This window comes from Eubalaena glacialis, chromosome 14 (genome assembly GCF_028564815.1).
Source record: "Eubalaena glacialis isolate mEubGla1 chromosome 14, mEubGla1.1.hap2.+ XY, whole genome shotgun sequence".
Taxonomy (NCBI): domain Eukaryota; kingdom Metazoa; phylum Chordata; class Mammalia; order Artiodactyla; family Balaenidae; genus Eubalaena; species Eubalaena glacialis.
In genome coordinates this window covers 24,730,079-24,745,750 of record NC_083729.1, presented here as the reverse complement: position 1 = coordinate 24,745,750, position 15,672 = coordinate 24,730,079, and the positions used below count along the sequence as shown (strand labels likewise).

Here is a 15,672-nt window from a genome sequence, read left to right as displayed (position 1 = left end):
AAGAAGAAGCAAGAGAAATACAAAATAAAATAAAATAGGGCTTCCCTGGTGGCACAGTGGTTAAGAATCCTCCTGCCAATGCAGGGGACGCGGGTTCGAGCCCTGGTCTGGCAAGATCCCACAGGCTGCAGAGCAACTAAGCCCGTGTGCCACAACTACTGAGCCTGCATTCTAGAGCCTGTGAACCACAACTACTGAGCCTGCGTGCCACAACTACTTAAGCCCACGTGCCTAGAGCTCGTGCTCCGCAACAAGAGAAGCCACTGCAATGAGAAGCCCGCACACCACAACAAAGAGTAGCCCCCCCTCGCCGCAACCAGAGAAAACCCGCACGCAGCAACAAAGACCCAATGCAGCCAAAAATAAAATAAATAAAATAAAAATAAAAATAAATAAATAAAATAAACGGAAATGCAATATAAAATTAACAATGTAAAAATTCTTCAGTCTGCATCTTTAGATTTTTGCATTTTACTAAAGTATACCCCAGTGAAGGAAAATAAAATTCATTAGGAATATGGAAGAAACTCAATTTTGGAATATAGCCCTTTAAATACATATTTTATTTCAAGAACATGAATTACTTCATTTCTCTCTTTCATTTAAAGGGGGAAATACAAAAACTAATGTGCTTCTTATGTAACACGAATATGTTTCTTCTAATATTTGACTAAATCTGACTCTAACAAAATACAAATCAATAGGCTAGGCCACTTTGGTATGGTCTCTTTCTCTGCTGTTTAACTTACCACAGGTAGCGTGAGCCAGGTTGCCACAAGGCGGTTGTTGATCCAGCGATACCAAGATGGGTATATAAACATCAAAGGTAAAAAGGGACCCAGCATGAAAATGCTTCCAAAAAAGCTTCCCCAAAACAGAGTGAGTATAAAGTATATCCCTCTCCATGACACCATGATTCTGAAAGACACAAAAAATATCGATATATTTTGTTACTGTAACTGCCCAAATTCAATTTCAGAATGATACATGTAATAATCTTTAATTATAGGGCTACAGAATGGGCCCTGATAAAGAATATGAGCTTGAATGCCCTCTTACATGACCTACAGGTCTAACAAGTCAGAACATTAGAAATGGATACCCTCCCCCAAAAGAGATATATTTATCAGTGGAACAGAATACAGAGCCCAGAAATAAACCCACACACCTATGGTCAATTAATCTTCAACAGGAAATCCCTGATGGTCCAGTGGTTAGGACTCTGCGCTTCCACTGCAGGGGGCACAGATTGGATCCCTGGCTGGGGAACTAAGATTCTGCATGCCAGGTGGCACAGCCAAAAAAAAAAAAAAAAAATCTTTGACAATGCAAGCAAGAATATACAGTGGAGAAAAGACAATCTCTTCAGCAAGTGGTGCTGGGAAAGCTGGACAGCCACATGTTAATCAATGAAGTTAGAACATACCCTCACACCATACACAAATATAAACTCAAAATGGCTTAAATATAGGACATGACACCATAAAACTCCTAGAAGAGAACACAGGCAAAACATTCCCTGACTTAGCAATGTTTCCTTAGGTCAGTCTCCCAAGGCAACAGAAGTAAAAGCAAAAATAAACAAATGGGAACTAATCAAACCTATAAGCTTTTACACTGCAAAGGAAACCACAAACAAAACGAAAAGACAACCTATGAATGGGAGAAAATATCTGCCAACAATTTGACTGACAAGGCCTTAATTACCAAAATATACAAACAGCTCATACAATTCAATAACAAAAAAACAACCCAATCAAAAAATGGGCAGAAAACCTAAATAAATATTTCTCCAAAGAAGACATACAGATGCTCAATAGGCACATGAAAAGATGCTCAACATCGCTAATTATTAGAGAAATACAAATTAAAACTACAATGAGGTACTTCACACTGGTCAGAATGGCCACTGAAAAGTCTACAAATAACAAATGCTGGAGAGGTTGTGGAGAAGAGAGAACCTTCCTACACTGTTGGTGGGAATGTAAATTGGTGCAGCCACCATGGAAAACAGTATGGAGATTCCTTCAAAAACTAAAAATAGAGCTACCATATGATCCAGCAATCCCACTCCTGGGCATTTATCCAGAGAAAACCAAAATCCAAAAAGATATGTGCACCTCAGTGTTCACAGTAGTACTATTTACAATAGTCAAGACACGGAAGCAACCTAAATGTCCACTGACAGATGAATAGACAAAGAAGATGAGTTATATATACAAAATGGCGTACTACTCAGCCATAAAAAGTAATGAAATAATGCCATTTACAGCAACATGGATGGACCTAGAGACTATCATACTAAGTGAAGTAAATCAGAAAGAGAAAGACAAATACCATATGCTATCACTTATACATGGAATCTAAAATATGACACAAATGAACTTATTTATGAAACAGAAACAGACTCAGTCATAGAAAACAAACTTATGGTTACCAAAGGGGAAAGGGGGTGGGGGAGGGAAGTGGTAGGAGTTTTGGACTAGCAGTACAACAACAAGGTAAACAACAATGTCCTGCTGTATAGCACAGGGAATTAAATTCAATATTCTGTAATAAACCATAATGGAAAAGTATGAAAAAGAATACATATATATATGTATAACTGAATCACTCTGCTGTATAGCAGAAACTAACACAACATTATAGATCAACTTTTCTTTTTTTTAAATTGAAATAAAGAAAAAAAAGAGATACTCTCAACTGACCTCCCCCCAAAAAGAAAGCTGTTTAAAAAGCCTTGCTTTTTGTTCTGCTTATTAGTATTAACATAAAACTGTATATTTTCTTTTCTAAGACTTTATCCAACACAAAATTTTAAAATATTCCAGAGTTTTTTTTTAATCTCTTACTATAAAAAGTAGATTTAATGGACTAAGAACTGCAGAACAGCTTCCTAAGGGTGACTGTGCCTAAAAGTGATGGCAATTTTACAGAGTGCACTAAAAAAGAATTTTTTAAATCTAGAAATATTAATTCTTTACATTAGAACCTAAAAGTAATATCTTTGGGCAATTGGTCTTTATGAGCTGAAAGGTTAAGTAGAAGTCAGACTCCTCACTCACTTTCTTAAATTATTTGCCAATGGATTACTTTTGAGGGTCCTCATAACCAGATGAACAAAATATTGATGTTTTAAAAATAAACTGTTGGAAGCACAGTCTAAAATGAATAATCAAACATTTGATTTTACAACCTAAACTCTATGAGAGCAAAAACATGGTTTGCTTCAGGATAATAAAACCGTTGGAAACATTAAAACCATGAAAACAATAATGACCTTAAAATTTATATATTAAAAAAGGTATTTCAGGGCTTCCCTGGTGGCGCAGTGGTTAGGAGTCCACCTGCCAACGCGGGGGACACAGGTTCGAGCCCTGGTCCAGGAAGATCCCACATGCCACGGAGCAACTAAGCCCATGCACCACTACTACTGAGCCTGCGTGCCACAACTACTGAAGCCAGTGCACCTAGAGCCCGTGCTCCGCAACGAGAAGCCACCGCAATGAGAAGCCCGCGCACCGCAACAAAGAGGAGCCCCCGCTCACCGCAACTAGAGAAAGCCCGCGCGCAGCAATGAAGACCCAGCGCAGCCAAAAATAAAATAAGTAAGTAAAATAAATTTTTTTAAAAAAAGGTATTTCAGCAATTAAGACCTCTGAATATTTTTTTTAATATTTGTTTTATTTTGTTTATTCATTTATTTATTTGGTTGCGCCGGGTCTTAATTGCAGTCGGTGGGCTCCTTAGTTGTGGCATGCAAACTCTTAGTTGCGGCATGAATGTGGGATCTAGTTCCCTGACCAGGGAACGAACCTGGGCCCCCTGCATTGGGAGTGCGGAGTCTTAAAGACCTCTGAATATTTGAAAAGAATCACAACAGGAAAAAGAAATAAAATTTCAAATGTCATGGTGCTTTAAAAAATGTCAGTCAGACAAACAAAACAGGTCAAGTCTCTTACGCCGAATCAAGTTTTTCTGCATATTTGGTATATTTTTAAATCTCTACCAATACTTGACAGTGTTATATACAAAATCCTTCAAAGTACAAATAAAACAAATATCTGCTAAGAACTGGCTTTCTGCTAAACTCTAGATCTGAACTTCTAAGAAGCGGGTTGAGGGAGTGAGGGTGGAGAAAAAGAACACTGGAAAACAGTAGCCAAACAATTTGCTCACACAGGGCCCAGGATGGTCTGTAGTTCTACACACCCTTGGCTTTGCTTTCTCTGAGGCTCAGCTCCTCCTCTTTGCATTAAAAGACACTATAGGCCACTTCTCTCCAGTCTAAAATAATAATTAAAAAGGAGCTGCTAAATTTAGTATTCTCAACCCCTATTTCCTTTCAAAACCCCTGCCCCCAAAATATCCCTGCAATGCTACTACTCGATTTGAAAACCCCCCTGTAACTACCTTTTTTTTAATCTACTGTTTGTTTCTGCCATTAGCTAGCTCTCTGTTTAGATACTCACCCCTCAACTCCCTGAAGGGCTATACTTCACATTACATCTATATACAACTACCTCCCCATCAAAAGCTCTGACATGCTTCTTCCTCACTTACTAAACTACTTCTCATTTGATGTCATTAAAAGGAAAAAAATTATAGTTAAAGGAGCTTAGGTATCATCTAACAGAATCTTTTCAATTTACAGTGATGAAACTAAGGACCAGAAGAGTTAAGAGATGTGTCACGTGAATATACTGGGATTACTCAAACCAAGTCTAATCTAAAATTACTTTTCCATCCTACTCCTGTTTCTTCCCTAACCTCTCAATCATGTGTACAGTGATTCAATAAACATGCAAAGAGATTCCTACTGTGTGTCAGGCCCTGTGCCAGTCATTTGGGGATACAACAGTGAACGTGACAGACATACCAAGCTCTTACAAATCTAACAGTCTCTCCAGCTCCTCCTTATGAACTCTGCATTTAATCTAGCCCTATTCTCTCTCTTCTTCCAAGTCTCAAGGATTTGATAGAAAACTCGGTTAAGAATTATGCTAGCTACACACTTATTTAGAATAAATAAAATTGAAAAAAAAAACAAAAACTGGCTAAACCAAGTGCTGGTAAGGATGCAGAGCAACCAGAACTCACACACGTTGCTGGTGGGAATGCAAAATGGTATGGCCACTTTGGAAAACAGCTTTACAGTTTCTTAAAATATTAAATGTACATTTACGATATAACCCAGCAATCCCACTACTGAATATCCAGAACAAATTGAAAACTTACGTTGACACACAAACCTGCACACAATTGTTTTCAGCAGGATTATTCATAATTGCAAAAAACTAGAAACAACCCAAATGTCAGTCACGGGTGAGGGGATAAACACACTCTAATACATCCATAGAAAAGACTACTACTCAGCAGTGAAAAAACATATGACCGATACATGCAACATCTGGGGTTAACGTCAAATGCATTATGCTGAGTGAAGGAAGCCAGGCTCAAAAGGCATGATTTCTTTTTAACTGTATGTTTTCATTTATATGACATTCTGGAAAAGGCAAAACTATATGGAGGGAACAGATCAGTGGTTGTCAAAAGGTTAGGGGTAGGGGGAGTGTTTGACTGTGAAGGGGTAGCACAAGGGAAGTTTTAGGGGTTGAGGAAACTTCTATTTCCCAACTGCAGTGATGGTTACAAGACCATGCATTTGTTGAAGCTCACAAAACGTATATTTACTGATCTTTACTGTATGCAGATTAAGAACTAAATTAAAAAGATTATGCTATGTGAGATAAAATCTGATAGAATATTCATTAAGCTCTTATGATCTGGGGAATTCTACGTCTGGATTATTTCAATTATAATGACATCTAAACTATGTCAAGCTTTTAGAATACGCCAGGCACTGTTTCATATATTTTAAATGTGTGAACCTGTTTAATACTCACAATAATCCCATGGTGTAGATATTTTCATTACCCCACACTTTATATATAAGGATACCGAGGCACAAAGTGGTTAAGTAATATGCTCAAGATTATACAGCTAGGAAATGGCAGAGCTGGGATTTGAATCCAGGTAATGTGGTGTCAGAGTCCATGCTCAGTCTAAAATTCAACATTATGTTCTTTTTCAAGCACATACTTCTTTTGTAATTAAACACACACACTTTAAAATAAACAGTATACAAAATCAAGATGTCATAAATCTAAACCAAATTTTTAATATCTCATGCAAAAATTATTCTGAATGTTAGAGAAGTTTATAGGAACTTAATGAGGAAATCTAACGTCTTTCTTACCTTAACACTCCCTAGTACTTAACGTATAGCATACAAAAACTTGGGGAGAGCTGAGGATGGGAGTTGCCAGCTTCTGCTGGAAAAAAATCTGGTTAAATAACTGGTAAATGAACCACCTAATCTTTTAAAATCCTTTAAAATAAGGGCCGCCTCACTGCAAAGGTAATCACAAACACCGTAATTCAATATTTCTGTGCATTCTTTGTATAATACTGATAGCGTTCTCAAAAAATAAAAGCCATTTGGAAAAGAAATAATCATAAGTTTTAAAATGGCATATCCATTTTATTGCTGAGTACAGATACATAGAACTAAACTGTAGATCTTCTTGAAAAGCTATGCCTACTTCAGTGTAACCCAGGAACTTTTCCCCTTAAGACCACTGTCCCTTCACAATGAGTTAAGATCTCTTACCCACTAACTTCCTACCTCATAATCTGATTCTGATTCTGATGCTTGCCCTTGTCTAACCATCTGTGGTTCCAATGACTACAATGCCAAGCAAAGGCAGGAACCAAAACATAGCCCACCTGGACTTCTTATTCAGTTGCACATATTATTCCTAGAGTATGACAATGTGGGAGGATACTCCCTGACAAGGATTAAGGGAATCTATTAGGGATACTTACAGTTCCTTGCTCAGGAAGGAAAGACGTTTTACTTCATAAAATTTCCTTAGTTTTTTAGTTCACATAACAATTCAAATATTAACTAGCATTGCTCTCATAGTCTAGGAGGGAAGCTAAGTGTGCTAAGAAACGATTGCAATTTGGTGTGATACATACTATAATAGAGGTATGTAACAGGTGTTAAGGATAGATCAAAGCAAGGCAAGAGGCGCTCTGCTAAAAGGGATTAAAGAAGGTGTTAGACACTTAGAGGATGAGAAATTGGGGGAGGGGAGAGATTACTCCAGACAATAAAACAAAACATGTAGGGCTTCCCTGGAAGCCTAACCCTGCAGTGGTTAAGAATCCGCCTGCCAACGCAGCAGACACGGGTTCAAACCCTGGTTCGGGAAGATCTCACATGCCGCAGAGCAACTAAGCCGGTGCACCACAACTACTGAGCCTGCGCTCTAGAGCCCGTGAGCCACAACTACTGAAGCCCGCGTGCCTAGAGCCCGTGCTCCGCAACAAGAGAAGCCACGACAATGAGAAGCCCGCGCACCACAACGAAGAGTAGCCCCCGCTCGCTGCAACTACAGAAGGCCGGCGCACAGCAACGAAGACCCAGCACAGCCAAAAATAAAAACAAATAAATAAATAAATTTAAAACAAACAAAAAAACATGTAGAGTCACAGAAATTTGAAACAGCATGGCTTAAACAAGGAACTGTAACTCATTACATATTAATGAGGTATAGGGTATATACATCGGGGAGCTGCAAGAAATCAAGAAGACCCAGGTCCTAAAGACAAAGTGCACACACCCAGGGCAGGATAGACAAGAATACCACCTTGAGCATGTCACCATGGGTGGGAAAAAACCTAAGGCGTATGACTCATGTTTTAGAATAAATGTCAAAAGTGACATGGTGTAGATAAGCCTGGACTCAATAAAACCAACCTGTATACTGATTAAGAGCAAAGAGCTTCTCTGCCCTCTAAAACAGTGCACGGCATTGTCAGCAAAAATCCAGCATTGACAGATGCTGGTATCAAAGAGGTCTGTGAACCAGGAGCACCTGATCCAGTTCCACTTCTCAACAGCCTGATGATCATGACCACACCACTTAACCAGGATGCTCACAGGTGAGGAAGTTAGGAAAAATTCCCTCAAATTTTGAGCACCTAATATTTGCCAGGCACTTTACAAAAGGCTCTCGTTATTTACATACTTAACACCTACAGATTCATATTCATGAACAACCCAAAGGTTCATGACATGTAAGTAATCTGTAATTTTGCTGAAACTCAATGTTGAAATTTGAATATTGCAAAACTAGTGTCAAAAAACAAATCATTTAGGTAGTAATAATCTGGCCAACTATCCAGTATCCTAATCTCAATGGGCCTTTAGTCTGTTCTACTTACTGCACATGCACCATAGTGGATTTATAAATTGGAGGTTTTATTATCAAAAGACCTTGCCATAAACCTTGATAATGTCAAATGTGTCCTAAAATAGTCACTTTACCAAACATTCGCCTCCAATTTAAACAAAAGCCTCAAAAATAAGATATTAATTATATCAGTGGTATTTACAGGTGAAGAACTATGGGACTTGGTTCTCTTAATGAAAAGTCCCTAACGCTGTTTATACTGAGAGAGGTGAGATAAAGAACCTATTACCAGGGGCATTCCTGGAAAATGCAGTGGAGAATCCAGAACTGGGACCAGTAAGACTTAAAGGCCAAAAAGTAAATACTGAGTAATAAAAGTAATATGAAGAGTTAAGCATATTGTTTCAGCCTTTGTCTTCTCTGGAGAAAGTAAAACAGAGTTTCTGGGCTGGGGGACACACAGCTGAGGGCAGTAACTGCTCTAAGAACAGTGGGATTAAGTAACCATATACCTACTGAATCGCGAATGCTGAGACCCCCCAGAGTCTTCCCTCCCTGAGCTCTCAAATGACTGCAACAAGATTTTAGTCCTGGTCCAGTGCACTCCAATAAAACTTTCTGCAATGATGGAAATGTTCAATAGCTGTGCTGTCCAACATGGCAGCCATTAACTACATGTGGCCACTGAGCCCTTGAAATTTGGCTAGTTCAACTGGGGAACTGAATTATTAATTTAATGGTATTTAAATTTAAGTAGCCACATGTGGCTACTGTATTGAATATGAATAGCACAGCTCTATGCTGACTTACTGGAGCACACTTCTCTGAGGAGTCTGACCAGACCATGAGGGAAGATGAAAATATAGGAATACTGGTGGTTCCCTTTTTATTAGCTGTAATAAAAAGTCCAGCTAATCACCCTGCAGTGAAGCCCAAAGTTCATATAACCCTCACCTGTATGCAAGCTTCTTTGTAAGTCCCCTATTTTTTACTGTGAGTAGATTATGAGACATCTGAAGAAAGACTTTAACATGACATTAGATACCAAAACAAACAGAAAAAAGTATACTTGAAAGAAACAAACTATTCAGGGAGAAAAAAACTATCTTTAACATTTTCAGAAAGACAAGAGATACTGCATCTGGTAGACAAGAATAATATGTACTTGTGGGGAAAAAAATTTTAAATAAAATGAAGAATGGAAACATTCAGAGAATGAGAGCTACTGGAAGTTTAAAACACAGCAAATGTTTAGTAAAAACATTAGCAAAAATGAAACACTCAACAGAAGAGTTAGAAAATAAAGCTGAAGAAATCCCCCCAAAAGTCAAGCAGAAGATAAAGAGATGGAAAGTAGAAAGAATATTAGAGGACCAAGACAGAGGTCTCATAGGCAAATCGTATAAACTTCAAAAAGAAAGTAGTGAGAAACTGGAGGGGAGGAAATCAGCAACAAATTAATTCAAAGAAACTCCCCAGAACAGGAGGACATGACACTCCACATTAACAGAGTCTACTGAAAGCTAGGATAACGGATGAAAACAAATGCTCACCAGGGCACGTCGCTGTAACTTTCAGAATAGAGGAAATGATGGACATTCTACAAAACCTCTGGAGGGGATGAAAATGGGTCACATGTAAAGGATCAAAAATTAGACTGGATTTGGACTCGGCAGCAATACCAGAAGCAAGATTAAAACAGAACAATACCTACAAAATTCTCAAGAAAATTATTCCATCCAGTCACTCTTTCAATCAAGTGTAAGGATAGTAAAAACACTATCGCAAGGTCTCAAAGTTACCTCCCATACAATCTTTTTTCAAGAAGCTATTGGAAAACGGGCTCTGCTAAAACAAAAGAGTAAACAAGACTGAGGGAGACTTGAAATACAGGAAACAAGAGATCCAACACATGTGAGAACCTCCAAAATGATCATGAAGGGAGATCCCAGGGTGACAGCCATGCATGAAACAGAGAAGGCATCCAATCTAAACAAACTGGGGGAGGGTGACTCAAGAGAAAGACTCTTTGAAAGCTGTATCACCAAAATCCTTGCTGCTAAACAAACCATCTTTTTTTGAGCCAAGAACAGAATGCCCAGGTAAAGCTGGCACAGATTCTAATCTGTACTTGGCTTCTTGAACATGTGCTAGTAAAATTCCTGTTCTCTCTTCCATACACAGCTGCCAGATCAGCTGATGACACTCATTTTATCTATCCTAAGTACTCTGCTCTGACCTACTCCTGAGAAGTGGAGGGAGGGCATGGTGAATTTAGAAGCATTATTCCTACCGGAGAGTCAACATCTGCAGAGTCCTGACTGTGGTGAGCCCTCCACAGTAGTTTTCCAGGACTTAGTTATGCATGAACCTGCCCACTGACTTCCCCTAAAAAAGGATCTATCTGGTGAATCCTCTGGGAAGCTGAGGTCTGACTATCACCCAGAGACTCTGTACCTGTAGAAGCCTTCATCTATCTGGTGGCAGCAGTGTTTGATGGCAGTGTTTGATAGATTACGCTGACTTCTCAAGTTCTCAATAAATAAATAAATAAATTGTATAGGGATACGTAGATAGGTAAAATTTTAAAGTAAAAGAACAATCAGCATAAAAGGATACTAGCTGTCGTGGTGGGGCACACAGGAGACTTCTAAAGGTACTGGTAATATTCTATTTCTTAAGTATGGTGGCTATTTATATGTTCACCAACAACGACTTTTAGACTATTCTATCAGCGGCAATATTTGCCAATCTGCACACACACCGTATATCATACACTCTTCTAATTATATGCTACATTAGCAAAAGCAACAAAAACGGTTTTAGTTATTACCATCCTTGGTGGAAACGGAAAAACACAGCTTTCACTTGTTAATTCATGTATTTCTATATTACCCTAATTTTATAAAGAATAAACATATAATTTACAATTAAAGATATTTTAATTATAAAAATTTTAAGAACACATTAATTCAGGTTAGGATGATCTCTCTTTGTTATAACCCCTAATCAAATACTCTGCCAGAAAAAGCAGTCCTTGGGAATCAGTGGAGACAAATATATGGGACAAGTTTATAATTTTTCTAAGACTGCTCCAAAATAAATAAGCAACATGTTGATCCTGATTCAAGTGACAAAATCAAATACATAAGATGAGAGCGTGAACACTAATGTCAATCACTGCGTATATACGATATGTAATAATAGTTATTGCAAAATACCGCTTCACAATGAAAATGAAAACGTTTTAACAGTCAGCTAAAACAATCATAGCCTGATTATTGAGATTATTCCACAAACTGAAAATTAACTGTTAACTATTTAAGTCGTTTAAGCAAATGCTCTTTACGCTCTAATTTTGTAACCTAGGTGAATACTTCACTTATACAATCGCACTGATTTAGTTTTTTCACAAACATAAGTGAAATGTTTATGAGCTGATTAATTTCTTTTAAATCCACCAATACATTTCTAAATCCCTGGATGCATGTTAATTTGCATGACCTGATTTTGACGAACATGTCTTCATTTTTTGGAATTTAATAACATAAACACATCTGTCGACTGATGAAATGGTGTGCTTCTTTATTCCCCAGTGACAACTGTATTTGTTTTCCTTTCAAGTCCTGAAAGACAGAGGCTCAAAGCTAAATTTAACATCCAATTTTAGAAGCAAAGATTATGGTTATTATTATCTTTTTCTCCTCTTACAATCTTATATTTTTATTCTTATTGGCATTATTGCCATATGTCTTTCATTGTAAATCACTTTAAATTCTTTTAGGAAGCAGACTATTAATTAAAAATAAATTTAGGACTTCCCTGTGGCCCAGTGGTTAAGAATCCACCTGCCAATGCAGGGGACATGGGTTCGAGCCCTGGTCTGGGAAGATCCCACATGCCGCGGAGCAACTAAGCCCGTGCACCACAACTACTGAGCCTGCGCTCTAGAGCCCGCGAGCCACAACTACTGAGCCCACGAGCCGCAACTACTGAAGCCCGTGTGCCTAGAGCCCGTGCTCCGCAACAAGAGAAGCCACCACAATGAGAAGCCCGCGCACCACAACGAAGAGTAGTCCCCGCTCGCCGCAACTAGAGAAAGCCTGTGCGCAGCAACAAAGACCCAACGCAGCCAAAAATAAACAAATAAATAAACAAATTTAAACATTGTCACCTATAGTGACCTTATTTATGTTTACACATTTTACTAATTAAAAAAAATACAAAAGAAACTAGGTCTCTACTAAAGCATAGTGTCAGGAAACCACTAGAAATTTGTATTTAACAGTTTATGTTCTAGGTATTCTGAAGACAAAAAAGTATACTCCTTTATAAGCAAATCGCCAAAAGAAACAAGTAACAAAAAATAAACCAAAAAGACAGAACTTAAAACACCTCTGCTTATCAATTAAGCACTTATAATGCAACCAGGGGAAGCTAAAAGGATAATGTTTAAAGGTGCTCTGGCACATTTACCTGTTTGGGAAACCAACAGACAATAACAGGAAAGGGGCAAACTATATGGTTTCATTCTTCCTGAAGCAGCACGAGAATAATACTTTCCCAGATACAAAAAGAAAGTAAAAGGTTAAGCAGCATTCTAGTTACAGAGCACTCAGAAGAAATAAAACCAGTTTACAAATTCTGACAAAACACAGCAGGACAGCTAAAGAGCAGAATAGGGTCAAACCTTAGCTCTACCCAAAAATGAAGCAAGAACTTTCAACTATCAACTGGAATTCAGTAAACAAGTCTGTTAACTCCCTGGTGGGGGAGTCTACCCTGAGTTCTTAGAACTGTATACAGACATTTGGGGTTATATAAAATGACGCTACTTATCTATTGAAGTTTAGTGAGAGAAGAAATTATCTGTATAAATATTCACAGATCTCTACACTGATACAATTCTTTTACTTAAAATGTATTCAAAAGTTAATACTGAGAAAGAAGCAGAGAGTATATACTGTATAACTCTATTTATCTAACATTCAAAAGCATAGAAACTGATTTATAATATTAGAAGTAAGGATAATAGTTATCCTGGGAGGTGCAGAGCAGGAATAGTAACTGGAAGGGGCACCAGGGGGCTTCGAGGGCTTTGGCAACACTCTGTTTCTTATTTGGGGGCTGGTTACACATGGCGTATTCACTTTATGAAAATTCACTGAGCTGTATACTTGTGGTTTATGCACTTTTCTATATGTATATTTCAACAATATTTACCCCCAAAGTTATCATTTAAACTGGACACTTTATAAGTAATCCAATTCAATATATGCAGTTTATAGGAAGAAAATACAAATGGTCAAGTCAATAGAGTTCAACCTCACTATTTTCTGGAAAATGCAAAAGTGAAACAACAAAACACCATTTCTTCTCAAAGACTGACAAAAACGTCTAAGTCTTGCCTTTGATATTCTAAAAATCATTTGGTAGTATCTTTGTCTTCATAGCTGGAGGGGAGTATAAACTTTAGGGGGCAAACAGATAAGTAGCTATTAGAACTTTGAATGCCTACCATCAGGAATGCTTTCTCAGTATCTACCCCTGAGAAATACTCAATTGTAAGTACAAAGATGTTTCATTGTAGCCTTGTCTGTAATGACAACAACAAAAATCGGAAATGTGGATGTCCACTGATGAGGGAAGGGCTAAAAAAACTGTGGTACTTTCAGCATTATGAAATACTACCCAGCTGGAAAGAATGAACTATATTTTTTAAAATGAACAGCTCTCCAAGAGGTATTGCTAAGTGAAAAAGAATATGATACCATTTTTGGAAGGGGGGACCACATTCCCCCCCAAAAAAACCCTATGCTATATGGCTTATATAAATAAATGTAAATACACATAAATCTGTCTAGAATGATACATGCCAATGTTATTATGGTTGCTTAAGTGAAGACAGAAGAGGCTGCAACTAAGGATGGTGGTCAAAAAGGAATAGACCTTTCTATTGATATAATGTTTTAAAAAGAGAACATTTCCACTTACATAGTAAAAGGAAAACAGGAAGGAACAAAGGGAAGGAGGGAAAGAGAAAGGAAAAAAGCAGCAGCTTAGGCACAGCCAAAAGAGTCAGCTTACTAATAATGCCAGTTGTTCCATGATCCAATAATCAGAGTAAAAATGATTAAATGGGGACTTCTCTGGTGGTCCAGCGGTTAAGACTCTGCACTGCCAATACTCGGGGCTGGGTTCGATCCCTGGTCAGGGAACAAAATCCCATATGCCGCAATGAAGATCTCACACGTGGCAACAAAGATCCTGCGTGCCGCCAACTAAGACCCACCGCAGCCGAATAAATAAATAAATATATATTTTTAAAATGATTAAATGCTGAGGTAGAAATAACCCATACCTCTTAGCCAAATTACTCTTTGCCATACTTTAAACTAAAAGTAAATTTTTACAGACAAATTAAAAACCACTCAAAACATACACTGAGATAGGAATGATAAAGCACCCTAGATAAACTAAAACTACACTGGCACCCTTAAGAATCCTTGGCCTAACAAAGGTCACTCAAAACCACCATTCAATTTACTTTACAGCATTTATCTCCATTAACTTGAAGTTTAAGCTCATGTTTTGCTTTTTCCTTCATGAGACACACAGCTAGCCAGTAAAATGTATAAGTAAAGTACTAAGTGATGGAGGTACATAGACTATCAGAAGGCAAGCAAGTTTACTGACACTCTTCTTATATACAAAATATGAGCCCATAAATATATATACATATATAAGTCTCATAAGGATAAAGTTCTGGCAGAAAAGTTATTAAAGTTACCAAAAACAGAATTTTCATTTCTCATTATACCCATGTCTACTTTAGTCAAAGCATACTCTTTAAAAGAGAGAAAAAAGTTAAAATATCTATCTAAATTTACCAAATTTTTTCAATCATTTCATTTAAACAGAGAATATGACCAATTAGAGTCATTCTGCAGTCATTGAAAACTCACAATATTTGCACTAGCAAACACTAACCATCTTCGGGCAAGGTATTACAAAGGCTATTCTTTGTTACTGTTAACAGAGTCTTTGCCCTCCTAGGACGGATCATCTAGATGGAGAGGGAAGAATGAATTTTAAAAGAAAGGAGGGAGGGAGGCAATACAAGGAAGTATATATTAAAATGCCAAATTCATGAAAAATCAGTTAAGTGTGACAATGAGTTTGTAAAACCTTAAAAGTCTAGAGCTAGAATTAAGATCACCGAGCTTTGGGAATTCCCTGGCAGTCCAGTGGTTAGGACTCAGTGCTTTCACTGCCATGGTCCAGGTTCAATCCCTGGTCAGGGAACCAAGATCCCTCAAGCCGCATGACGTGGCCAAAAATTGTAATAAAATAAATAAAATGGTAAATTTTAAAAAAAATCACCAAGCTTTAAACAACTTTTGGTTTC

At 37.7% G+C, this 15,672-nt stretch overlaps 1 protein-coding gene and 1 long non-coding RNA gene across 5 annotated transcripts in view; one reads left to right on the top strand and one right to left on the bottom strand.

Moving 5' to 3' along the window:
- Nucleotides 1–3,516, top strand: part of LOC133105340 (uncharacterized) — a 171,250-nt gene extending 167,734 nt beyond the window's left edge. Inside the window, exon 3 of the long non-coding RNA XR_009703836.1 lies at nt 3,305–3,516. This is a non-coding gene — a long non-coding RNA (uncharacterized LOC133105340). The remainder of the gene's footprint in view (nt 1–3,304) is intronic.
- The window catches only part of LCLAT1 (lysocardiolipin acyltransferase 1), a 190,445-nt gene that overhangs the window by 130,924 nt on the left and 43,849 nt on the right, over nt 1–15,672 (bottom strand). For 2 of the 4 annotated variants that reach the window (XM_061211331.1, XM_061211332.1), the window contains exon 2: nt 750–918. The exons of 1 other annotated variant lie outside the window; for it this stretch is intronic. In XM_061211331.1, coding sequence (XP_061067314.1) covers nt 750–914 — 165 coding nt within the window. In that variant the 5' untranslated portion in view covers nt 915–918. Of the gene's footprint in view, nt 1–749; nt 919–11,768; nt 11,783–15,672 lie in introns of those variants that run through there. One more of the 4 variants, XM_061211333.1, reaches the window with a different exon arrangement.